The sequence below is a fragment of the Pelodiscus sinensis genome, chromosome 3 (assembly GCF_052426305.1).
Source record: "Pelodiscus sinensis isolate ZL-2025 chromosome 3, ASM5242630v1, whole genome shotgun sequence".
Classification (NCBI taxonomy): domain Eukaryota; kingdom Metazoa; phylum Chordata; order Testudines; family Trionychidae; genus Pelodiscus; species Pelodiscus sinensis.
This window is the reverse complement of record NC_143054.1, coordinates 98,475,193-98,502,678: the sequence shown is the minus strand read 5'-3', so window position 1 is coordinate 98,502,678 and position 27,486 is coordinate 98,475,193. Positions and strand designations below refer to the sequence as shown.

General features: G+C 39.8%; 1 protein-coding gene across 9 annotated transcripts in view; it reads right to left on the bottom strand.

Moving 5' to 3' along the window:
• Positions 1–26,840, bottom strand: part of MYB (MYB proto-oncogene, transcription factor) — a 34,130-nt gene extending 7,290 nt beyond the window's left edge. Inside the window, exons 1-15 of one of the 9 annotated variants that reach the window (XM_006123861.5) lie at positions 26,201–26,839; positions 21,856–21,973; positions 20,313–20,384; positions 19,510–19,602; positions 18,865–19,085; positions 16,375–16,609; positions 15,339–15,419; positions 14,848–14,952; positions 13,307–13,564; positions 11,915–12,277; positions 10,243–10,385; positions 9,710–9,824; positions 9,497–9,622; positions 8,711–8,821; positions 7,951–8,058 (exon numbers count right to left, since the gene is read on the bottom strand). In XM_006123861.5, coding sequence (XP_006123923.2) covers positions 7,951–8,058; positions 8,711–8,821; positions 9,497–9,622; positions 9,710–9,824; positions 10,243–10,385; positions 11,915–12,277; positions 13,307–13,564; positions 14,848–14,952; positions 15,339–15,419; positions 16,375–16,609; positions 18,865–19,085; positions 19,510–19,602; positions 20,313–20,384; positions 21,856–21,973; positions 26,201–26,223 — 2,172 coding nt within the window. In that variant the 5' untranslated portion in view covers positions 26,224–26,839. Of the gene's footprint in view, positions 1–7,950; positions 8,059–8,710; positions 8,822–9,496; positions 9,623–9,709; positions 9,825–10,242; positions 10,386–11,914; positions 12,278–13,306; positions 13,565–14,847; positions 14,953–15,338; positions 15,420–16,374; positions 16,610–18,864; positions 19,086–19,509; positions 19,603–20,312; positions 20,385–21,855; positions 22,195–24,664; positions 24,903–26,200 lie in introns of those variants that run through there. The other 8 variants (XM_025185062.3, XM_006123866.5, XM_006123865.5 and 5 more) reach the window with 8 other exon arrangements.
• Between the last annotated feature and the right edge of the window lie 646 nt (positions 26,841–27,486).

Below are 27,486 nucleotides of genomic sequence, written 5' to 3'. Positions count from 1 at the left end.
GAATGAGGACTACAGGCACTGGGTGTGCAGTCTATGATTTATCCTAATTTTCTTTCCCTGGTATTGTATCTGTTGTGATCATTCTTCCTGTTATCTGATTGACTAGTGGATATGTTAGTCTGTTTGGTGAATATATAACTGTTCTGTAAAAGCATGGGTATTACATTTGAACAGCCAAATCCTAACGTCCTAATGGTGTGTCTACACTAGTCCCCTAGTTTGAACTAAGGAGGCTAATGTAGGCATTTGAAGTTGCAAATGAAGCCCAGGATTTAAATATCCCGGGCTTTATTTGCATCTTCCCGTCCGGGCGCCATTTTTAAATCCCCTCAGTCCGAACTAACTGCCCGCGGTTACACGCGGCAGTCAAACGTTAACTCGAACTAAGTCCTTAGGTGAAACAAAATACAGGACTATGTAGCACTTTAAAGACTAACAAGATGGTTTATTAGATGATGAGCTTTCGTGGGCCAAACCCTATTTGATCTGAGGAAGTGGGTCTGACCCACGAAAGCTCATCATCTAATAAACCATCTTGTTAGTCTTTAAAGTGCTACCTAGTCCTGTATTTTGTTTCAGCTACACCAGACTAACACGGCTACATTTCTATCACTAAGTCTTTAGGTGTAACAGTTAACTCGAACTAAGGACTTAGTTCAAGTTAACGTTTGACTGCCGCGTATAGCCGCGGGCAGTTAGTTCGGACTAAGGGGATTTAAAAATGGCGCTCAGACAGGAAGATGCAAATAAAGCCTGGGATATTTAAATCCCGGGCTTCATTTGCAACTTTGAATGCCTACATTAGCCTCCCTAGTTCGAGCTAGGGGGCTGTTGTAAACATACCCTTACAGAGCAAGCTTTACTCAGACAAAGTCTCACTGAAGTGAATCAGTTTGTCTGAGAAAGGATTCTAGGATGTATCCCAAAATCTTATCCCTTGAAGTCCTCACTCGTGCAAAATTCCATCTGCAGTGAACGGAGTTTTGTTTAAGTGGTGGCAATGAAAGGACATGGTTGTGTGTGTGTGTGTGTGTGTGTGTGTGAAATTTACCAATCACACAAGCCCAAGCACAGTACACTCTGAATGGCATGAGACACATCTACAGATTGTCAATAATTATTCAGCTAAACAGGTGTTCATTTAAGCTGGGATGTAGCTACAGACTGGGCAATAAAGATTTAGGTACAACTAGGAGTGGCAGGCTGAAAAGTCACACAGGGGCAGTATATTACCTGGATTGCTACTTCCACTGCCATTTCATGCTATGAGTCAAGGAATGGTAGTGCTCTGCAAGTCAGCCCTTCCCCTAAATATCACACCCACCATTTGGCTCACCAGATTCATGAGGTGCCTTCTCTGGGCTGCGGCTGGACGCAGCCCCTCCAGTAACGAATACACGTCAGACCCCTGCTCTGCTGGTCAGTGTTTCCTGTGAGCTATGCACTTGTGCAGCCGCTCAGGAGAGATTCAAATGCTGCTCAGTTGATTAGCAGAGCGCCCAAGCTAGGTTTTTTGTTTCTATGATGGTGCACATTAACATAAGCATCAGTGCACACAAAAATTATTCCACGTCTGGATGGAAAAAATATGCATGTGGATGGAAAAGATTAGAAGGAACATTGTTGCTGGTCACTAGGAAAGACCATGTCCTGAGTTGTGGGGCTCTGTGATGGGAAAAGAGCTCTGCATAGAATAAATTAGACACATCTTTAAGGTGAAGGATATCACTGCTACATTCTGTCCTTGTGAACGTACTGCTTGCAATCTGTAGTGCAACATGAGGGATTCAAATAACTAGGAATTTATGTGGTAGAATGCTAAGAGGAGAAATCCACCATGAGACAAAGAGAGAGGGCTAGTGCAAACCCCTTCAACATATGCCACTACTGCCTCCAGGGCAACCAGTCCACAGTCCCTGCACATGTCATACTGGATACTTGGTTCACTGGATCACAGACATGGATCCCCAGCCCGTCCCTTGGCTTGCACCCATCTGATCTTCTATACTGGATTATAGGGATCTGGCACAAAGCAGTATCTGGCAGTATCCACACAGTTAAAAAACCCCCAAAAACCTTAACAAATTGTTCGGCACATTTTGTTACAAGAAAAGCAACTTTCTCCTCTGGGATTTAATCACTCAGAAATACTGAAAGGGGTCAGATCATTTTAGTGCTAGTTGCTTGTCAAATGCCATTGTTTTAAAAGCAAATGCATGTAGGAACTATGAAAGCAATGAAAAAGGTTGCAAGCAGGTACACTTACTGCGTCTCACTTACATAAGTGTAAAAAGACAAACATAATTTTAAAAAAAATGTATGTGTGGGCTAAAACTTTGTGCCAAGGATGTTTTAGGACAAAGAAAATTATTTTTGACTAATTTAGAACACATTTAGAACTAATTTCGAACATGTCCATACCTATGGAGCCTTGTTGCAACCCTTGGCTGGAACTGCAGCCTCTGTGGCTACAAACATATTAAAGTGGCGTGGGCCCACCAGAAACTTACCCTGGTGGCCCTGCAACCCAAGTTTGAAAAATGTTGATTTAGATATCAGCATAAAGAGAACACTTACAAAATTTGTGCCCAATACCAAACTGGGAGAAGCTGCAAGTGCTTTGGAGGATAGAATTATAATTCATATTGATCTGAACAAACTGGAGAAATGGCCTGAAGTAAATAGGCTAAAATTCAGTAAAGACAATTGCAAAGTACTCCACTTAGGAAGGAGTAATCAATTGTGCACATACAAAATGGAAAATGACTGACTAAGAAGGAGTACTGCAGAAAGAGATCTTGAGGTCACAGTGGATCTCAGGCTAAATATGAGATAACAGTGTGACATTGTCCCCAAAAAAGCAAATACCATTCTGGAACATATTAGCAGGAACATTGTAATCAAGACACAAGAAGTAATTTTTCCACTCTGCTCTGTGCTTATTAGGCCATCTGTGTCTAGTTCTGGGCACCACATTTCAGGAAAGATGTGGATAAATTGGAGACAGTCCAGAGAAGAACACCACAAATAACTGAAGGTCTAGAAAACATGATCTTTGAGGGAAGACTGAAAAAAATGGGTTTGTCTAGTTCGGAGAAGAGAAGACCGAAAAGGAACATGATCACAGTTTTCAAGTACTTAAGAGGATGTCGCAAGGAAGGAGGAAAAACTGTTCTTGTTAACCTCGGTATAGGACAAGAAGCAATGGGCTTAAATTGCAGCAAGGGACATTTAGGACATTAGCAAAAAATTTGTAACTGTCAAGGTGGCTAAGTACTAGAATAAGTTGCCCCAGGAGATGGTGGAATCTCTGTCATTAGAGATTTTTAAGAACAGATTAGACAAACACTTGTCAAGGATGGCCTACATAATGCTTAGGCTATGTCTAGACATCTTCCAGTTCATTTTTGCAGTTTTGCCACTATAAGATTGCTTGCATAGCTACTCTATGTCGATGGAATAGATCTCACCATCAGCATAATTAATCCACTCCCAAAAGAGTAGCAGTAGTTAGGTTGGCATGAGACCTCTCCCACCAACAAACATACTGCTGTGCACACTAATGCTTTTGCTGCCATAGTGTATGTCACTCAAAGAGATGAAATATCCACACTTTTGAGCAACAAAAGCTTTGCCAACTTAAGTTGCCTAGGCATAGCCTTGGTCTTCACTTGAGTGCTATGGACTGGACTAAAAGATCTTCCCTTCCAGTCCTATGATGATTAGTAAATTTACCTAGGGAGATAACATTTAGAAAATGGAACAGGGAGGGGAACAATGTAAAGGTAAAGATTACTGAATATAGTTAGGCACTAACAAGTTGCAGCTGTTTTATATTTATTAGGGATGTAATAGTGTAGTCGACTAAACAATTAACTGATAAACGGGTGCATATCAGTTAACATTATTGACTATATGCAACACTCCTCCCCACTCCCGCACGTACATTTTTTAGCAGACTGGCTGACAGGCTCTCTCAGGGTATGTCTACACTACCCTCCTAGTTCGAACTAGGAGGGTAATGTAGGCATACCGCACTTGCAAACGAAGCCCGGGATTTGAATTTCCCGGGCTTCATTTGCATAAGCGGGGAGCCGCCATTTTTAAAACCCTGCTGGTTCGAACCCCGTGCAGCGCGGCTACACGGGGCACGAACTAGGTAGTTTGAACTAGGCTTCCTAGTTCGAACTACCGTTACTCCTCGTGAAATGAGGATTCAACTACCGTTACTCCTCGTGAAATGAGGAGTAACGGTAGTTCGAACTAGGAAGCCTAGTTCGAACTACCTAGTTCGTGCCCCGTGTAGCCGCGCTGCACGGGGTTCGAACCAGCGGGGTTTTAAAAATGGCGGCTCCCCGCTTATGCAAATGAAGCCCGGGAAATTCAAATCCTGGGCTTCATTTGCAAGTGCGGTATGCCTACATTACCCCGCTAGTTCGAACTAGCGGGGTAGTGTAGACATACCCTCAGTCCTGGACCGTGCTGGCTCTTAGTGCTTGTAGTGCTGAGCCACAGCAGGGGTAGTTGCCAGACCTGGCAGGAGCCGGGATTGAGTGGTAGCACTGCTAGCCCTTATCAATTAATCATATAGTCTACAAAATTTTGTCAAGTACGTAATTAACAAGTTATATGCTTTTTAACATCCCTAATATCTACTAGGAAAATTCTGCTTTTACTTCATACACAGGATCCTCCTATAGTGGACAAAATGAAGTTGGTGAGAGTAAAATTGTCCTTATACATTTAAGAAAGAAATATTGGCCCAAATTCATCACTGATATAAATCCACTGATGTTAACAGTTACACCAGTGATTAATTTGGCTCTTTTTTCTTTATCTGCATAACACGAATGCTAATTTGGATGTATTATGATGACCCAAAGTCAAGTCCTGATGCTATATTACTATAAAATGGCTATATATTGAAAAAAAAAAGATGAGTCACAATAAGTAAGCATTTCAGCCTGCAGCCTCATTCTTCATTTTCATTTTATATTTGAGCTGAACATTCTTCATCAAGTTTGTGAAAAAAAGTTCAAAAAAAGATCTGGATAAATTCATGGACACTCAGTCCATTAATAGCTATTAGCCAGAATGGGTAGTAATGGTGTCCCTAGCTTCTGCTTGTCAGAATCTGGGAATGGGTGTTAGAGGAGGGATCATTTGATGATTACCTGTTCTGAGGCACCTGGCATTGGCCACTGACAGAAGATTGAATATGGTGCTAGACAAACCTTTGGTCTAACCCTGTATGGCCATTATTATGTTCTTGTGTCAGCTATTTTTTTTTAAACTACTATTCCTTCTTTCAGTTTTGTAGTTAGTAAATATTGGGCTAAGGTATTAAGTCAGTTTTTATTCCATCTGTACCAAGTAAAATGTCCTTTTGGCCAAGTCCTTAGAGACGCTGAACACTTACCAATCATCCTTAATGCCCAGGGAAGTCAATACCATTTTTGATAGAAAGGTATCAAGATTTTGCATTGAAGTTAGTCCAAAGTTAGGCTGATATATTTATCTGTATATTTAGCAAAAATTCCCACTGATATTGAGCAAGGAGAAAAAATAGTATAAAGACTTCGATAGATAGAAGTTTATGAAGAAACTTACTTCAACAAAACAGGAAATGTAATTTGGATTTAATATATCCACAAATCAAAATATTCTATTCACAGTAATGTTTTCTAACTCACTAAGGCCTTGTCTAGACTAACCACCAGCGTCGATCTAATCTACGTCACTTCAGCTACACAAATAGCGTAGCTGAAATAGACATATTTTACCGCAGCATCATGTATGTGGTAAGGTTGGCGGGTGGGGCTGCTCTCCCACTGGTGTCAGCTACTCTTCTTACTGAGGCTGAGTACCGGCATTGACAACAGAGTGCTTGGAGATCAATTTATTGCATCCAAGCAGACGCAATACATTTACGGCCTGTAGATCAATCCCTGGTGTAGTGGAGACAAGCCCTAAGGGAGGGATTTTCAAAAACAACTAGAACATTTCTGCTCCTATGTCATTATGGGAGACAAGGTGGGTGAGATAATCTTTTATTGGACCAACTTCTGCTGGTGACAGACAAGCTTTCATGCTACACAGTGCTCCTCTTCAGGTCTGGGAAAGGTACTAAAAGCCTCATAGCTAAATACAAGTGCTACAGGTAGTTTAGTATAAGCAGAGTGGCCTATTAACACCCCTGTAGTCATAGGGGTTAGTGAAATACAGAGTTTTGTAACAAGACATAAATTCAGTTTCTCTATTCAGTCCACAATTTTCAGTGTTTGCCTGAGTTATGCATTTAAGCTCCCAAGCTAGTCTTTTCAAAGTGCTGTACAAGATCCCTATGGGTATGTCTACACTACCCCACTAGTTCGAACTAGCGGGGTAATGTAGGCATACCGCACTTGCAAATGAAGCCCGGGATTTGAATTTCCCGGGCTTCATTTGCATAAGCCGGGCGCCGCCATTTTTAAATCCCGGCTGGTTCGAACCCCGTGCCGCGCGGCTACATGCGGCACGAACTAGGTAGTTTGGACTAGGCTTCCTAGTTCGAACTACCGTTACTCCTCATTCCACGAGGAGTAATGATAGTTCGAACTAGGAAGCCTAGTCCGAACTACCTAGTTCGTGCCGCGTGTAGCCGCGCGGCACGGAGTTCGAACCAGCCGGGATTTAAAAATGGCGGCGCCCGGCTTATGCAAATGAAGCCCGGGAAATTCAAATCCCGGGCTTCATTTGCAAGTGCGGTATGCCTACATTACCCCGCTAGTTCGAACTAGCGGGGTAGTGTAGACATACCCTATGTCATTTAAACATTTTGGAAAAACCACTCTAGAATCTTAAAATTCAGTGGGGGAAGAGGGATTTATATTTCCACAGAATTGTTCAGGATTTAGCTAGTCACCTTTCAGGCCACAGCTTTACTTGCTGCGCCAGAAATCGTTCTTCTAGTGAAGACCCACTAAATCGAACACTGAGGGTGGCTCTGGTCAGCATAGGTATTCCTTGCAGTCGTGAGGAGTCACGGCTTGCCTTTACTAGATGGAAGATTGCCACTGCCATGATCAATCTTTCAGATTTTGATTTAGCAAATCTAGGACTCACTAAATCAAACTCCAAGAGCACCTCTTTCCCTCCACCCAGGCATCTGGTACTCCTCCTTTTTCAAAGAATAAGGGAAGCCAATGGAAGCTTTTGCTCCTGTCAGCCTCCTGTTGTGAGGATGCCTCCAAACACAGATTACGGTAAGGCAACTCCAGCTATGTATTCTATGTTACTAGAGTTGGGTACCTTAAGCTGAGCTGCCAGGTCTAATATAGACCTGGACTAAGGGAAGTCAACAGAAGTGTTTGCATCCTCTGTGAAGATGGTGCCAAGCTCATATTTTACATAGCTGGAGCTGCGTGCCTAAACCCAATCTTCCAGGTCTAGTGCAGGCCCTGCTTAAGCAGCAAAACTTGATCTTATACATATTGACTAGAGAGGGGTGATTTTTTTTTTGCATGTTAAAAGTTAAAAATGTATGTATTTGTTAAAATTTTTGAAAATATATATATGTACACACATAGTAATCTAGACTTACTCAAATTCAGTTAAACATACAAACATTTAATACAGCTAAGAAAGACTGATACAAAAAGCTGGACAAAAGATTTGTGGAGGTAAGAGGTTTTCAGATGGTAGAGTTAAACCTGCCTCTCTGATATTATCTTATTTTCATCTAAGAAAGGACTAACTTGACTATGCCACTCTGCTACATTAACATATACAGAGCAACACTGAATGCACCCCAGACAGTGATGAACAGATCAAGTAAGGCTGGCAGTTTGCTAAATCTGGGTCAATTAATCTTAACATATCACCTTCCTGAACATGAAAACTTGTTAAATCATACTGTAAGAGATATCTAGAACTCATGTAAATAAAGATTTATAATTGAAAAGCAAATACCTGCAATGGACTAGCCAATGGCCTGTTTCTAGGTACTGCAAATGTTTTGTGAATGCTTTCATCCTCCTCTGACACTGGCATCTTTAAAACGGAACTAGTAAGAAGATTCTAAACAAAAGAAGAAAAAGGGAGTATTTAGAAGAATTTTCATAACACTAAATTTACAAAGACCACAAATAATAATTAAAGGGTTTTAAAAACCGATCCAGCCCAAATGCACAGTGGATAATATGATGCCCTATCACATGAGGAGTTTGTGCCCTCTCATCCCTGATGCCTGATTATAGAGCAGCATTATAAATGTAGAGTAAAGGCCTTGATCCAGTAAAGCACTTAAGCATGTGAGCAATCCTAATGAAGTCAATGGAATTACTCAGAGGCTTAAAGCACCTGCTCTGCCAGAATGGGACCCAGGTGGACTTTCTTCTCTTTCACCAGTTGTAACTCTGTGATCTAGGCAATTTTATATAGAGGTACCGCGCTATTTTAAATGGATGCCTTTTACAAAGTCAACTGCAAATGCCACACCTATATCTGAATGCCTGCAACTCCCACAGTCCCCAAGGTCTAATTAAGATCAACATTGTCACTTGTGTTTCATATATGCATAATATATACAAACACACAGATGGCACTACATCCATAATGAATCAATACCTCTTCTGTTAGGAAATTCAAAAATAAACTATTCTATACCAGGCCCTTACAAATATTGGATTAAATATTAAGAAAGTTTTTGAGTTAGAAAACTTGTACATACAGGCACATCTTCCATAGTAGATGCATGTGTGAAGAGCTGAGTGTTCAGGTTCGCCCCTTCCCAGTGATTCGAGCAAAAGAAGTTTCCAGCTTTACCTGTTGGTGACTCCACCTGGAAGCAGAAAAAGAACAATGAATTTAACTCATCAAGAGACTATCTATCCTTTAAAGTTACTCAGCAAGCGGACTGGTCTGCAAAGGCTGGATGTCCAAAGACACAATTTAGCCCTTGGTAGCAATTTCACCCTTTTCATCCAATAATTTCTAAATACTCAATTTAATAATAACAGATCTTTGAATACAAGAACTCAGATGCACACTACTCCCACTTTCAGTTATTTATGTAAGTTTTAATCCTTTTTTTAAAGTAGTGACAGAACATGTATTTTGTGGCTTCACAATAATGATAAATTATGAAATGGGATATTTTCAAACCACCGGACTTCTAAGTCACTCTGTGTAATTTGGTTCCCATTAGGCTATTTTATATATTGCACCAAAATTAGAAAAATTAGTCAAAATTTCTGGATTAATTTACCTTTCATAAAATGCAAATAATGAACATTATCCTAGCCTGAACCCACTCCCACTGGCATCAGCAGAAATACTTCCAATTAAGTCAATGGGAGATGACTTGGGTACTAATAGCATATTATTTAGCTCAGGCACTAAGATCTTGGAATTCACATGGGGAAAAAAAGCTACATCTGATTGAAAATAAATGGATGATAGTTTCATAGCAAACAGTGCTGATTTAGGTTACCCCATGTAAACTTTTATGCCATACCTCTTGTTTGATTTTTTTCACCAAAGGGATTCCACTTTCATGTAGACCAGACACTATTTCAGATTCATCAGCTTCTTGTTTGATAACATCGTGCAGGTCTTCTACAAGATGAGTTGGAGTCTGAGGCTGAAAGAAAAAAAATGCACAGTTTTCATCGAAGGCAACCCCTTCATACTAATAGCAAAGTGACTTTTATCACCATTTCTGTCTTACCAGCATCTTCAAGGGGCCATATTTGATTTCTTGAGCTGCAAGTGCATTTTTGAATGGAGTAGGTGTTCTTGGAGAACTCTCCAGTATTGACCTCTTGATGGCTGGTGTTCTGAAACTTTAAAATAAATGGGAGAAAAATTCTGTTACCAAGAACGTGTTTGAGCAACTTTATTCTGACTCTATAATTCAATGGAAAAAAGTGACCTACTGTTATAGACTGATGGATTTTATTAAATATTATTTTGTGATAATGCCATGAGTTCACTCTATATTCTTTCACTATTATGGAGGAAGCACGTTTTAATAATTTAATTACAATAATCTAATAAACGGATGACTGTATATACATGATTATTTTCTATTCAAAACCTCTATAATGAAAAAAACCTAGGTTTTTTTTAAATTAAAGAAAATCCAAATCAAATGCATCAACAAGCTGAACTGTACCAAACAGTTCAGCGTTTTGTGTTGGCTGTGTCCTAATAACCTGCCAGAAGTCTGAAAATACTATGTTAAAATAAAAAAGGACTTACTTATTGTTTTCCTTCTGAGTCTTAAAAGTTTGGTCTCTGTGGAGTGGTGTTGTAACAGACACTTTATGACCACAGAGTGGAGTGGAAGTTAAAGTAGGATTGTCAAGATCCAGATTTTCATGGTTCGCTGAGGTGTTTAAGAACTGCAGTTATGAAAAGGAAAAAACAATATGAACAACTAGATGATGATGTTGCCATTACAAGTTAGTTTTGATGAGCAAAAAAGAAAAAAAAATTGTCTTTCTAGATAATTAACAAGAATATTTCTATTGACTCACAATATAACTGTATGTGTGGTTATTAGTGTCTGATTACATGATAACGGTGTTACTGCATGAGCAATTGGTTGAGATGAAGCAAAAATTAGCGTTTTTAGCACTGGTAGTATGAACAAAATCACTTTCTGTTATCACTACTCACAGAGATAAATATTAAGAACTCTACTCTATTTTTAATCAAATTGCAAATGACTCCAACAACCATTTGCCTAAATAAGGCCTGAGTACTAATAGGTAAGGACTTAAAAAGCTGGCATGAAGTATGATGGCTAGATTCCATTAAGTTTTAAGTAACATATTTAGGCATGTATTAAATTAGTAAATAAAGTGTTTTTATAGGACACTGAACTCCCAATCATCTCTCTGAAAATGGAGTACTCCATTTTCAGAGCACAAAATGAAAGTTATAGCATGCTACAAATGCACCAAGTGTTCTGAAATGCAAGTATTGGACTGATTAATTAAAATGGACTCTGTTATATTATTCAGATAAAAACTCTGCATCAGGAGGGTATTGCCTTAACCTCATTTCCATATCTAATATTTATGATTCTATGAATTTAGTGACATTGTTTCCCTGTTAAGTTAAAGTTTTGCCACAACATATATGGCTCAATAGGCATACTTGTAACAAATTAAAAATATTAAACATAAACATATGTTTTAAAAATATTAAACATAAAAAAACCTTAGTACATCTCAAAATATGCACTTAGTACGCAGTCAATAATATATGTTTAAATATACTTAAGTGCAAATATAGCAGGAGACATTGTGATAAATAAAATGCATTATATAACCTCCAATAATTTTTTTCTCTCTTTAAAAAATAACAAAACCCCATGCTAACGTAGTGATACAGCTGTGACACAAAGCAACAAATGACAGGAAATTCAAAGTGGAGAACAAGAGAACCTTCATGTACAAATTTTCTCCTTGTCTCTATCCCATCCCATTTCACCCCAAGAATCATTTCGATTTTCTGACTGTTGTCAGTTTGTCTCACAACCAGCATACTATTTAAATAACAAGATTTTTGGTTTTTCTGGGTCAGTGAATCACACTGTAAATGGACAGAGATGGGAAAGTGTTATAATGAATAGAAATGTTAAACTCTGGTAGTTGGAGGAATTCAGAGCAAAAGAAAGCAAACAATCATCATACCATTCAAAATCACCACGAATTAAAGAAACAATAAAAAAAATCAGCAGTTAGCTTGCTGATAATCTAAACTCAGTGGTAAAGACTAACAGCAGTGAGACTATTCAAACATGGAGTGAAATCAACAAGTGCAACAGTAATTAGTCATTTGTTCCAAAGGATTAGTTTCTAAATTGTTAACACTCTGGTGACTTTTGAGAATTAGTAACATCTGTGCAGAAGACTTGATCTACCTGTGAGGGAGAGAAGGGTAGGCTTTTGACAGGGGAGCGCTTAGGAGTTGAACTGCTGACGTCAGCAAATATGAAGGAGCTACTGTGGCCACTGGCTAAGTGGCTGGAATGCCCTCTCTTTTTGCGAAGAATGACCAACGGAGCTGTGCTGCATTTTGAGGCAGATAAGGACTTTGGTGAGTCAAGAGCACCCTGACTCAACATGATTTTGCTCAAGTTTGTACTAGGGTGTCCTTCAGGTCTACACGCATTGGCCTCTCTTTGCTGAAGCTGTAAGACTTTGCCTGAGGGAGTTTTGCTAGGCGAAGTGTCTGCTTCTTCAAAGAATTCAAAACTGCTGAGATCACCCCATGATGAACGATCCTGAAACAACGTGGGAGGCACGGAACTATAAGACAGTATATAGTGCCACCTCATGAAAATACAGCATCATGATATGCCAGTAAAAACAACAACAACAACAACAAAGCCATTCCCAATTTATTTACTTTGACCTTGGTGTTTTTAGTAGCATTATGAACACCTACTCATGTTTTTAATATTAAACCAAATATTGGTGCTAGAAACCAAAATTCCAGAAAATAGCAACGAGTCGCATGATATCCTACCAATATTATCCATATCAGTGTAGTGATTATTCCTTGTATTATGTAAAAATGTGTTAATCAGTCTCCATTTAAGCTCATCCACTCCATAACCAGCATGCCTGCAACTACGTACTGAATGAATGTAGTAAAATTTGAGATGTACACTCTTGTTGTTATAAATTGACACCTAACAACTCATTACAATATAATAGTTCTATTGCAACTGTCATACTCAGAACTCACAGTGAAAAAAGGCCATTGTTAAATGCTGTAAGCCACTCAGTATTAAATCAATGTTTCCAATTCTTTAAATATGCCAGGCAGGCTTGTTAAGCTCTGAAAAGAGGCAGCTATTGATGCTATGTCCCACAGCAAGGAAGAATTCCAGAAAAGCATATAGAAACAAGCATGCACAATCACACATAAGCCTACAGGTTCCTGACACTGTTGTCATAAGTGAATATCACTTACACCATTAAGCTGGTTTTGTTATCTCTAATCTGATTTCATTTTAAGAGAAAGCATATTATTAAGAGTCCATTTAAACTACAGACTTTTATAGTTTGATGAAAATAACTCCTCCCCCCCACACAAGTGGGGGGTGGGAGGTGGGAAAGAAATCTACATATTATACAAGATTAAATCACTCTTTGGGACTTGATACACAGAACCATGTGTTATTTTAAAAATAAGTTTCAAATCTTGCAATTACGTTATTTGGAAAATATAAATAAATAGCTCCCAGCTCCACTCCCCTTGCACCCAGAACGCACACAAATTCACCTGAAGTGACAGTTCTACTTACGGAATCTATTAACTGAAGTGTTTCTGCAAATTCTAAGAGATTCTTAACATTATCCAGGATGTTGCTCTGATGAACAATCATGCACCGTGCAGGGGATGCGCTTTCTTCAGGTAAGCAGCCATGATCCACTGGTGGAGATGGAGTACAGTGGTGATGCTCTCCCAAACAGGAAACAGGTGCACTGTCGCCACTAGTTCTGGTATTGTCAGCAACTGTGGTGCTGTGCCAGCCTGGGTAGCTTGTTGTGTGGTTCTGTGTCTAAGGGAAGAAGAAAAAAAAAAAGGAGGGAAAAAAGGCAGAAGGAACTTAGCAATGAAATTGCACAAGGTGTCAGATGCTGCTGGAGGAAAGATAAAAGGAGTTGCATCATCTAAAAAACTTACGCCTATGAAACAATTGTCAAGATGTTTCCTTTCATCAATGCAAGATCTTATATTGGTGCATTTTTATTTGTCATCTTGAAAGTACCTCATTTAGATCCAGTACTAGGTATCATGGGCATATATATGGTATATCCAATACATTTCAAACTACTGTTACTCCAAAAGTCCCATTAAAAAAATCTACAAGTCTTTTGCTGTGTGAAACAATTGGCAAGAATTCACTGCTTAACACTCAGCCCTGTAAGAATCTAAAGGATTTAAGAGTTAGAGTTGCTTTTGTTTGCACATTTCATCTTCTTCTATCCCTGTCTAATGCTACAGCTTACACCAATGCAATGAAGAGGCTGTCAAATCAACGTGGTTAGGAAAGCAGAAGAGCAAATTAACAGAAGTTTCTTTCCAGTGTGATCATGCAACAGAAGAAATTGCAAAACATTAACTAAAGTTAAAAGTGGCCAAACTAACATATCATGCACAAAATTGTTTTATTATTAACCAGAAAAAATTACTCAAAAGTATCTGCTGGCTATCACTTATCTTCTAGGATGATTTTGGCTTATTTGCTTTAACTATATTATTACATAGAATAAGCTACTTATCTATTTTACCACCTATGCATGATAAAATGTGAGAATTCAGTAATAGCCAGCATGGGTTGCACACATGCAGCTAAAGGTCCTAACATTATTCACAGAAAAGTAAAACGAATTATCAAACATGCACCAAGTCTGAAGTTTACGAAGTATGTAATACGCAGCTGAAGTAAGGAATGCAACAGAGAGGAAAAATCTAATGAACAGGCACTACATTTTCATTACATGAACCATTGCACACTTTCAGAAATACTTTCCCCAGTAATATCAGATCTGGTAGGATTTACTCAGTTAACTTGAGTGTTTACACCCTTGCGGTAAAATGTAGAGCCCAATCTTGCTCACGTTGACTTTGCAAAAGTAAACACCTGTAGTTGTTTAGTATTATAACAAACAAATTTACAAAGCAAATGCATATTAAATATGTGCTATGTTTCATTCTTTTAAAAACGGAAATATAGAGCCTTGATTAGTGCCAGAGGCAGAGGGGGAGTAAAAAGGTAAAGAGACAAGCACTGGGGTAAAGCTGCTATCCCTCCATCCAAGCACACAGTGACAGTCTTACTGGTAATGCCTGCTGCCCTTTCAGTTCATTCTCAGTCGACATTAGTAGCAACTCTAATTCCTTTATTCGTTTTTCTTTCTCAGGGTCTTCATCATTATAGTGTCTCTGCAATTAAGAGTTAAGGGAAAAGAAAAGATAAAGGTCCGATTGAATGTTGCAACTAAAATGCTTGTGGCTTGCCATCCTGTGGTATCACAGCCAAATTAGCCTCAGAGGTAAAACAAATGTCAATTGTGTTTTCCACTGTAAAAAATCCCTATTCAATTTCATTACAGACATTGAAATAGCAATGGTGAAAGGCATCACACTAAATGTCACTTAATGTGTTTTAAATTTACCTCAAAAGAACTATTAGCTTTGTCAGAACTCCCTCCCCTTCCCCATTTTCTCTCTCCATCCCTTAGTATGTTAAAAATGTTTTTTAAAGGTAAGAAGTTTCCACATCATATGTTTCACAAACTGAGTCTTGAAATGATCTTTAAACTATCTACCTGAATAGCTGCAGCGGCTGGCTGAGGGACATTGACAATATTTACATGCAGTGCTACTGGATATGGGATTTGACCAGGGACCTAGGCCAAAACACAAAAGACACTCAACGTTATTAATTCCATTATATGAGCTATCCTGCAGTGTGTGTTTAAACTTAAGCACTACTCTTGTATCTTGCACTGTAAATTTAAAATCCATAAAACCACTCTCTTCTAACTTGCAAGAAAACTGAACAGCCTTTCATAAGTAAATAGGACACTAAGCATCAGAGGAGGAAAGAAGTTCAAATACGAAGCACCTGCCAGTTCTAAAAGTTGATGAATAATTCAAAGAAAGTTATGCTTTTAATATGGTTTACATTTTTTTAAACTGAAGTTCAAATGGGAAACAGATACATTTTATTACAATCTAAGGCCCCACTACAATCTAAAATCCATAACACAATTGTGTTTAAATGTAGTAATAATTTTCATGTTAGTTTTTAGCATAAAACTAATTTGGATTAAAACCAATCAGAATTTTACCCTGCAATCAATACTCAAACAGAATAAATATTGACAACAATAGGAAAGTGACATAAAAGGGGGTCTGCGGAATTAGGCCTAAGTATAGTTGAATTTCAACAAATGCAATACTCACCACCATAAGAAAAGCTATTTCACGTGCATTATAGTTAGTTAGTTTGTTTTAAAAATTATAATGTTAGAATGCTGCAGCACAGAGGCATGAAAACAGGTTTACCTATTTTAGGGTTATATATGCCCTAAAACACTCCAGAGTTCTGCAGAACGCTTGCTTAACTTTGTGTGTGAAGTCCCAGTGACTTCAATAAAACATAAGTAAATTCTTAAGGTTAAGCACAAGCTTAAACAACTTGTAAAATAAAGGCCGGAGTGTCTAAGCTCAGCATTCCTTATCTGCCCTCATTCCTCCATCTGCTCCATGAAAGCAATAACAAAAACATCACTATGCATCAATTTAAATGCAGATAATCACAGATAGACATATTCAACCAAAAATGTTTAAGTAGCTTACATTTTGTGGCTCAGAGATGTGGTAATAGGAGTAGTCATTGTTAACTTGGGTTTGGGTGGCTGCTTGAAGCTGTGCAGAAGGTGGAGTGTGAGCAAAGCCCATTAAATGATTGTTTTTCTGAAAACTTGATGCTAATGATGACTGGTTGGCTTTGGAAGACTCCTGAAGATAACCTTCCTGTTCAACCTTTCGACGCATTGTAGAATTCCAGTGGTTCTTGATAGCATTATCAGTTCTACACAGGAATACATGCATGTAACTTTCAGTTCAAATTCAATAGCCATGTCATTTCCAAGTTATTAGAGACAAGGAGTGTGATGTAGTATCTTTTATTGGATCAACTTCTTTGGTAAAAGAGAAAAGCTTTGACCCCCACTGTAGCCTTTCACGTTAATTCAATGAGAGACATTACCTCACCAACACCGTGTCTCTAATTCATATTAAAGTTAATTGATAGGAAACTGTCATTAGCATAGGGCATCTATGGGTATGTCTACACTGCATCAATTGCGTAGCTGAAGTTGAAATAGCTTAATTCAGATTTTGGCCCTGTCTACACAGCAGGAAGTCAAAGGAAGAATACTCTTTCTTCAACTTCCCTTACTCCTCGTGAAATGAGGATTACAGGAGTAAGAGTAAGGAGTCCTTCAGGTCGACATTATTTCGAAATAATGGCTTGCTGGGTAGATGCGCATTTTGTTATTTTGAAATAACGTCAGTTATTCCGAAATATTGTTGCTGTGTAGACATTCCCTAAGAGTTCTCAAGAAATGTTACAATTCAATGGTATGTGTAACAGATGTACTCTCCTCCTGCTAACCCATACTTCTTTAGCACAAATTTTTAACAATTCTAAAATACAAGTCAGCTCTCTCAGGTCATTGCAATTTGAAATCAACTACCAGTGGGAATCTTCACGATAAGAATGTATGGGATAAAAAGCACAAATCTCTGCTATGAATAAGATTTATGGATCCAGTTCCAACATTTCTTTTCAGTTATATCTCACTGAGAAATTAAATCTCTTGAGGTCCATCTCATCCACTGGATGAAGCAACTGGCATGTGGTACTCTAACTGGGACAGTGAAGAATTATTAGGGGAAGGCTTTTTTTTATTTCAGAAAATAAATAGTTTCAAGTATTCAACTGTGTAATAAGACAAAAGCCATGAAAACTGTATTAATCAGGTTGTGGGTTAACTCAAATATAATTTCTCCCTGTTATTAACTGTGGGTATCTATGGTTTGAGGAAGGCTGCAATGAAACTATAATGCTCTCCAAATGACAAGCCTATTTGTAGTTCTTCTGTCTAGCCAAAAAAAGGCCATCACAATTATGTCTTGGAGGTATTTTACCAACTACTGGAGTCGAGAGGAAAAAAATGTTGCTTATTTACTTTGTATATTATATAGCACTTTGTGTTTGGGCATTTTCACTGTTAACCCTGCAAAGTCAGTAAATCCATCCCCAACCCTGTACACTGAGTAGATTAGTCCCATTGAAGCCAACAGAACAACTTGTATGAATAAAGTTACTCTTTCTGCATAAGGGTTTTCAGGATCAGAGTTTTAGTCGGTCATTTTCCCTTAGGCTATGTCTAGACTGCAAGCCTCTTTCGAAAGAGGCTTTTTTGAAAGATACTTTTGAAAAAGCCTCTTTCGAAAAAGAGCATCTAGACTGCAAGCGGAACTTTCGAAAAAGCAAGCCACTTTTTCGAAAGGCAGTCTGGATGCTCTCTTTTGAAAAACCCCTGTTTGCATTCAAGAACGCCTTTTTTCGAAAGAGCACTTTCGAAAAAAGGCGTTCTTCCTAGTAAAATGAGGTTTACCACCGTCGAAAGAAAAGCCGCGTTCTTTCGATTTAATTTCGAAAGAACGCGGCTGCAGTCTAGACACAGGTGAAGTTTTTTCGGAAAAAGGCTACTTTTTCGGAAAAAAACCCTGAGTCTGGACACAGCCTTAGTTTGTATGTGGATCATTCACAAAGACACAGAGAAGAGTAAAACACTTTAAAATATGGGGAAAGTGTTAATGGAAGGCCATCAAAATGGTCTTGAGGACACAGAAGCAGATGTAGCTTGTGAAACAACCTTTAATTCATTGTTTAAAATACTAACTAGATTTCAAGTTGACTGTGTCCCTTTAGCTGAATGTAAAGTAAGTTTCACTTGTAGAGTCTGATTTTGCACCAATAAGTCAACAGGAGTTTTGACAAATATTCCAATGCAAACAAGACTATACCTATACTTAGGAAAGCCCAGATAATTTACTATGGTTACTATTTCTTCATCCATTGGCAAATACTTAAGTAATATATATTTATTTATCTATATACCTGGTCCTCTTTAGATCAATGGTACAAACACAATGACTTCAATGGCACTGGTATTTGGCTCAAAGCATTTTGATTTATAATATGCAATTCTGAAACAGACTGCTCAGACTCAATGCTTTCTCTTCGTTATGTAGGAACTACTTATATGTCATTACCGTCCAGGCAGCAACTTTGCAATTTCTGCCCATCTGTTTCCCAGCCTCTTGTGTGCCTGGTAAATAATTCTATCTTCTTCTTCAGTCCAGGAGGTTTTCTTTACTTCTGGATTCAAGTGGTTGTGCCACCTCTCCCTGCATTGTTTTCCAATCCTCCCCTTCAAGTGCTTGGCAATAACTGACCAGCGCTTTGGGCCGTATTTTTGCACAAGTTCTATCACCTTTAAAGAAACACACAAGACCCGCCCATGTTTTAGTGTTACATAATGAATCAGTGCAATCGTTCTGTGATGCTGCAATATTTTCAATGAAGTTTCTCAAAACCGCTGTAGTAGAGCTGATGTGTAGGCACTGTTTCATATTTTCTATTTCTATATTTACACAAAGGAAAAGGCTTTGGTAATATAAGGCATTTCTAGTATCCATTTAAATGTACAATGTTATAAGTATTATTACTGGATCTGTGTGGAGTACTTTGAAACTGTACCAGGAAGCATTATATAAAGTATTGATATTACTGGGGCCAGTCTTCAAGTCCTTCCTCAGGTAGTACTCCCACTGAAGTTATTGAAGTCTAGATGAATTTTATCCCAGTTATGACTGCAGTATTGGGCCTATGGTTAAGCAGAAGGAAAAGTTGATTACCCGCTGATCCTCTTCTTTAGTCCAAGGACCTTTGATAAGTTCAGGATTTAGTACTTTCTGCCATCGATGCTGGCACTGCACATCCGTCCGATTCTGAATGCACATAAAATATACAAATTAATCCCTTCTCAAATAAGATAAACGAATTGTGATATTTCTTCCTAGATGCACTTGCTTCCCAAACAGACCCTCCAAGTATCTCATTGCCAGTTAATACAATTAAACTGCAAGGGCATGACTGAGACAAGATTGAAATGGGGGTCCTGAGAAATGGATAGTAAGTATTCTGCACATTGAACTAGAAAAGCCTACTTCCATAACTGTCACTGTATTATGGCAACCAAACATACTTATCCTTTGACATCTATTAACATAACACTTATTCTTTTAAATTTATCTTTATCTATTGATTTTGAACAGTAAGAGATCACAAAAGATATATCATAAGTAGCATTTACTTTTGATCACAACTAGAGTTTTTTCCCTGGACTGAGAAATTTTTGTTTCACTGGCAGATCAACCATCTGCTCTATAACAAATCCCCCAAAAATTCTTTACATTTCTCCTCCCTTATCTGAGATGAGTAGTGAAAGAAATAAAAATAGAGCATAAAAGATAAGGTATTCAACAAGGCATTCTACTGTATTATAGCTGTGTTTCTCAAGTTCCCAATCATGGGGGGAGAGAGCTGTATATGACATGAAAACATAGTTAAGAAATAATGTCTCACATCTTCCCTTACTTAAAAATGGGTGAAGCAGTTGTCATTTCTACAAATGAAAAGAGAAACAATGTCCACTTACAGGAAGGAAATTGGCAATAACTTTCCAGTCTTCTGTACCATTCTGTTCCACGAGTTTCTTTAGTTTTTCATCCTAGTTTTTTATAAAGAAAACATTATCAATGCTCGAATCACTTAGTAATGCAAATAAAATATATCAGTCAAGCTGAGGTTAAAAAAAAGAAAACATTCCATGCTGCTGAATTTGTATCCTCTTCTTTCAGGGATCCAGTACTGACATAAAAGAGTAGTCTCTGGCCTGATTATGGTTTTTTTCTTGCCAAATGCATCTCCTCATTAGGTAGATTTTTTTTTTATTCAGTTATGGGAAGGAACTTAAATATATTATTTGGGCTTCTTGACTATGCAAATTATGCTGATCTGCACTTTATCAGCCAAGGCAATATAAATTACTATTTTTGGACAGGGATTTTCAAACAAGTCTAAAGGAATTAGGTGTCCAATGTCCACTGAAATTCAATAGAGTTCAGGTGTCATAATTTCTTAGGCTGTCTTCAAAAATCTTTAAAGATTTTAAATGCAATGTTAATCATGATACCTCACACGATTCTATACTGAATGCACAAGTAATTTGCCATATTTACTGCTGGTATAAATGGGCAAAACGCCTAAATGAGTGAAGCTCCATTTACTTCAAAAGAGTTCTGAATATTTTCACCAGCAGAGAACATGGCCCATTATCCTTAATGGAAGATCCAGTAATTTAGGCCTTAAAGACTAAAACCAGCCAATTCAAACATCAAGAATGGTAAAGGTACTATAATAACAATTTGAGCTTTTAAAAAATCTTAGAATAAGTGGCCTACTGTTTATATATCAGTGTGAATCACTGGTGTTGAACAAAACCACGTATCATTCAAACAACTGAATTAACACATTTCACACAAAAAAATTAAACCACAATAAATGACGATGGATTATCCACCCCAATAAATGATCTCTTTAACATGATAATTTACACAGAAAATAGACAAAAGAGCACAATGACTAAAAGCTACCAATGCATACTCTTATACTTAGTCTTTCAAAAGGGACATGTTTAATGTCCGTTTGTGGTGCTGAATAATTGTTTCTTCCAGATATTAGATATTGCCTCTTGGAATCACAATCCCAGTATTAAAGTACAAACTGCAACTGACCCCTTTAAGAGGAGTGCAAAAGTTTGCACCATAATTGTTTGCAGCTGTCAAGATAGTGACTAGACGTCATTTCTTACATAGCAACCATTTTCAAACAAAAAGGGCCAGCAGTAACAATCAAACATTGCTACAGGTAATTTTAAAATTAGTTTTAACTAATGCATAGTTTTAACACCTGTATTGCAAACAATCTTGCTGGAGTCAAGGATCAGTATTTAAACTTTTTTAAAAAAAATAATAACCTTCAAAGATACATCTAATTTTATGTATATAATCAAGTTCTTCCCTCATACATATACATAAGATTCATCCTGAAGTTGATAACTAATTAAATCTGCACGAGAGAAGAATGTGATCAATTTTCTCTCTTTTTAACCCAAATGTAGTAAGTGAACCTTTTCTTACCTCTTCACGGGTCCACCTGGTTTTTCCTAAATGACGTTTTCCAGCCTTTGGAAGCAGACCATCGTAGTCATGATCATACATCTCAACATCTTCATCGTCATCATCACTACTATATATACTGCAAAAAGAAACATGAGATGACTTAGACTGGAACATGAAGATTTAAGTTACTGAATTACAAAATATATGAAAAACAACAATCTTCACAAAGGTTATACAGATAAAAGTTTGAAAACTTGCACAACGAGATTTTGTTCTGCATTCTGTTCTACTATTCTGAACTGGTTCTGCTGTTTTTGGTATCCACAGATACAAGCAAAGGGCTGGCAACCTTCTTATTACTGTACATGTTTAGACCTGCTCGTACTGTTAGATCAGTGGCAACTTACACACTTGGCAGTCTTTCAACCAATGAAAGTTTCAAATTAAAATACAGTGTTTAGAACAATAGAGAGAACAAGAGGCTATGTCCTTTTCACAAGTGCAGAAGCAAAATCTTTAACATGTTCTATACATTTTGAGTACTTACTCAAATCTGTATATTTGGTATTTTATATACAAATAGAAAAATAGAAAAATTATTCAATAATATATTTAGTCATGATTTTGGGATTAGAAGACCAAAATATTGAAGGGCACAGGTTTTTCAACACTAATTAAAAAGAAGGCCATCAAGTGATCACACTATTTTGTAAATAAATTCTTATCATATGTGCCACAGTTCATGGTTGATACAGACAAAGCTGAGGTCAAGTACAATATAAGATTTCCATAGTAATCATATGAATGATCATCTTATATAGAGTATTTTGCTAACTTTATAGCTTTATTACCTTTATCCCATTTCTGAATACTCCATACTGTTTCTGAAATATTCTAGTCCTCACCTAATTCATGACTGAGGGATTTCCCCAGAGGCTATGTATGGGTAAAAAGAAATCTACTGCTGTTTTCACAAACAGCAATCACTCTATCCTGCTAGCTAAAACTGAAGTGTTTTGCAATAGGAGTTGTCTTTCTGTTGGGTAATGTAGCTTTTCCAACTCCAAGATATAAACATCACTTTTGAAACTTCAACAAAGAGATGACATCTCCAGTACTATAGAAAAAACAATATAATATTTGATTAATGGCTGTGACATATGGAAGAAAACTTTAGATACAATTTCAAAAACCTTTTGTGGTAAACAGCCTTATTAAATAATCCACACTAACACTTCCATTAACAATAGACCAGGCACTAGTCGTCCTGTTAATCTTGATTTTCAGATTGCTTTAATTTTAATGTATCAAAAAGCTTAAACTTTTGATATATTAGATTAAAATATCACTAAGTCTTCAGCTATGTCTTCTAGCACATGTTGCCTATCAAAGAAAATTGCTACTTAAGAGGTTTTTCAGCATCTCCAGTGATGCATGTGGCCTATTTGAGAGCAAGTCCCAAGCAGCTAACAAACTGACAAAACAATAATTCCATTCTTAATTAATTAACACTATGTCTAGGTAGAGAGGACCATGTGACAAGATAATTAACTCACAAAGACTTATGGAATATTTAGGCACTGCTAGTGACTTCAACTCAGCCCAATCCTGCAGCTCAAAAGAGTAGTTCTTCACAGTACAGTAGTAGTCTCACTGAGGAAGTGGGTCTGGCCCACGAAAGCTCATCACCTAATAAACCATCTTGTTAGTCTTTAAAGTGCTACATAGTTCTGTCTCTTGTTTCAGCTAGACCAGACTAACATGGATGCATCTCTATCACTGACTCCAGTATGACTACTTATATGAGTAAAGGTTATAGAGTCCTATTCATATGTACAGAGTGACAGCTGTAACTCTAGTTCTTTGCTGTTATTTTTTTAAAGTCAGATTTCTACGTGACACATGAAGACAACTGTGTGATTGCTGCTGATGTTAAAGGAAGTTATGTAGCTAAATCACCAGGTATCATCTGAAAATTGGTATCACTGATATTGAAAGTACCAGGTATAACCAGCAGGGTGACATTTACCAGTGCTGCCAAATGTTCTAGGTTCATCAATGGCACATGGCATAAGTGAAATTGTAGTAGAATATTAGCAATGAAAATTTTAATATTATTTTAAGGTAATGCTTATGATCTAAATTCCTTCTTTACCTCGGAATGACCTCATAGTGACATAAAGAATGAATAACTCACACTCTGTGTCTTTTGTGGCAGAAGAATAAGAGGGGAGGGGTTGTATAGCACCTTCTGCACCATATTTTGCAAATCTGGTTTCTAGCAGATGTCTGAAAAATTTCTGAACATCTGCCTAAACAAAATCTGACTCCAACAACAAATGTACTTGCCAGTTACCAGTGAAATGGACTAAGTCAGTGAAAGGGTTAATGATGCCCCCACATGCTGGCTTTCTGTGCCGTTTAAGTACTCTACAAATATGAATGCTACATTTTTGGTCAAGGAAACCAAATTGTGCAATGATAAAAAGGGGGGGCGGTGGAGAGGAAATGACTTGCTGCTGTTACTGTGATTGAAGAAAGTAGGCACAAACAACCCAGGGGAATCCACTTTCGTTGTTTTGACTGATCCACCTTGCCGATTTCTCCTTGCAGAGCACTCCACGAAGCCGCTTAAGCGTTGCAGTCTAGAGTTTCCCTTCTTTCACGAGCACATTCCCTATGCAACCAGAGGGAAGGTATCTGCTGCTCCGCAGCCCTCTGTGAACACAAACCACCTGGCTAGCAAGGACCATTCTGAAAGCTGCTAAGCAACTCCACTTTCCTCCCGTCTCTCCCGCTCATTCAGTTCCTGTAAAACGCAACTGACCCTTTCGTTTTCAGGCCTGGCTTCCTCCACCACTCCTGACAGGCTCATTCTGCCGCTCTGCAAAGTCAAAAGAAAATACAGACTACCCACTAGGCTCGCTCACCCCCACTCCACCTCCCGGCTAGCCCCAAAGAGACAAGCGAGGCGGAGACAGACTGTGTCCTCTCTCTCTCTCTGGAGGGACAGGATGAGTAATTCATAGCCCGTCCGTCCTAGTAACACACTCGCTCTCATTCTCAAGTAACAACCTACTTTGCACGGAGCCCCCAGCCCGAGCCTCCTTCTAGATTTCACACACTGGGTAATTTAAGCCTTTTCAAAAGCCAGCGATCGGCAACAAGAGGGGGAGAACCGCGGAGGGGGGATTTACTTTTCTGACCCAAGCCCAGGAGGCGGGAGGGGGTGCTGGACCGAAAGGAGAACGAGACTCTCCACGTGTCCGACCGCCAGTCCAGAGATAATTGGAAAACAATCCTGCGCTGTGTCTGTAACAGCAGCCACCACGAGGCGCTCAGACCTCTCCCTTCCAGTGTGCAGCACGCCACCCCCAGAGGGAAGGGAGCAGCACAGGATTCAGTCACCCTCGGCGCACACACCCAGCCACCATAGCACAACTTGGGGTCCCCCCCTTGCCCTATGCAAAAGCCCATTCCCCAACAGGAGGAACGGGCCTGCTCCCGGCCACATGACAGCTCCTGCCAAACGCCTGTCTCCTTCTTCCCTCCTCACCCCACCCCCCTCCTGCCAAAGTCTAAGTTGCTCTCAGCGTGCTGCTAAAAAGCTTGCTCGGGCTCCGACATGTGCAGAGCGGCGTGTGCATTAAAAATAAAAGCCTTGCAGGGCATAATTATAACCCGAGAGGTGAGCGGGGCAGGGTTGGAGTCATTAAAAGAAAGGCTCTGCAACTGAGGGGGGGGGGGGAACTTTGCTCCCTCCCCAGTGCCTGCTTTTCACGCCGCCTGTCTGCCACCCACCTGACATCCCACCTCCACAAAGAATGAATGAAACGGGAATGAAAACTACCTGCAGCCACTAAACAAGTCCGACATTTTTGGGGCTTACATCTGCCATCTGCTTAGCTCCTCCAGCCCGAACAGACCGCAGAGCAGCTCGGCACAGATCGTTAAAGGCAACAAGTCCAAGTGGGAATCTTGTGCCCATTTTTTTTTTCTAATGTGTAACCACGCGTGCCACGCACGGCCCTGGGAGATTTCTGTCTGAGCAACTTGCAAGATGCACTGCAAAATGCAATCTTCCCAATCTCCTGAGCCTTTTTGGAAGGGAGTGCGGGGTAGCACAGAAGGAAGAAAGGAATTCCTAATACGTTATTCATTTGGTCTTGCAAGGTCTGTTTAGGTTTCCATCTCCACTTCCCTGTGCAGTCTGACAGGCGTGGGAAGGCTCTAGCAAACCACTCCTGCAAAACTTAACCAAAGCAACCAAACAACCCCCAAACACCCCCTCCCCAAATCCCCACTCGCACTATCCATAGGCTGTTAAACATACGTACAAACACGCCACATGCAAAGAGTTTACCTGTGCCTGGGTCTCCTGGCCATCCTCGGACTAGCCACTGGGAAAGGAAGGGGGGACCTGTGCTGGCTGAAGTGCTTTGCTTTCTGTGCTGCTTAAAAGTGCTCCACCGCCGCACAGCGAAGTTTTCAGGAGCCGCAGCAGCAGCAGGAGGAGGAGGAGGAAACAGGTTGAGATTAAAGAGTAAACTCTGTAAACAGAGATGCCATCAAACAAAGGGCTTTCTTGGACACTCCCCCTCCCGCCAAATCTGGCGCCCCTGCAGTGCGCAAGCGCCTCGCCGTGCACAGAGGTTCCAGCCTCGGCCGCTGGGGTGTATCATCGCAGTGCCTGTGGCTTCCCCGGCTGCCCTGCCGCCTTTCCCTCTGCGTGGCTGGCAGCCCGCGCGGTGGCGGCGGCCAGGAGCGGCGCCAGAAGCGGGCCAAAGGAGGGGGCAGGGCGGCAGCAGCAGGAGAGGCGCCGTTTGCTGCACAATCCCCGCTCCGCAGCCTCAAGTCCCCAGGACTCCTCCTCCTCCCCCCTCCACACACAGACACCGAGTCGTCACCAGCCCCTGGGCTGCAGAGCTACGAGGGGCCGCTTTCCTATGCCCTGCCCCGCGCCAGATCCTGGAGGGGAGACCCGTGTAGCGCTTAAACCGCTCCCCCTCCCATATGCCCCCGAGGAGCATGTGAGAGTTTCAGTGCAAGGCTCACATGCCCCTCGGCCAAATGGCCACAGCCGGAGGGGAGCCCACGCTGGGGTGTGACCCTGGCACACGTGTGGGGACGGGCAAGGGGTCGAGCTGTGCGTGGGTGGGGTTTGCGGGGTCCTGCTCCTGCAAGCCGGTGCCTGAGTGCATGGGTGTGGTGACTGTGACTCTCCCGTGGGTCTGAATGTGCCTGCGTGGCGCATTCAGACCCACGGGATCAGAGTAGGATTGACTGTATAGAGCTCTTTTGTGTGTCTGACGGTCTGTCTCTGGAAGGCGGTGACACGTGAGTCTGAGCGTGGTGTGTTACTCCCGAGTTGTATGTGTGTGTAGTTCATTCAGTGGAAGGGGGAAATGTCCCCCGCTCACACTGCACCTGTTTTTTGTTTGCTTGTTTAGTTTACTCTGGTTCAGCAAGGTTTGCACTGAAAAAACCCAAACGAAGGGGTCGAAGCCCAGCAGTTTGTAAGAGACGAATCACAGTTTGTTTGGGTTTGTGTAACTGGAGGTAGACTTTTGCTGGAGTCTGTCATGCAGTCCCGCTGGGGATTTTTATTGTTCGCTTGCTGCTCTCGGGACCTGGACTGTGTCTGTTTCT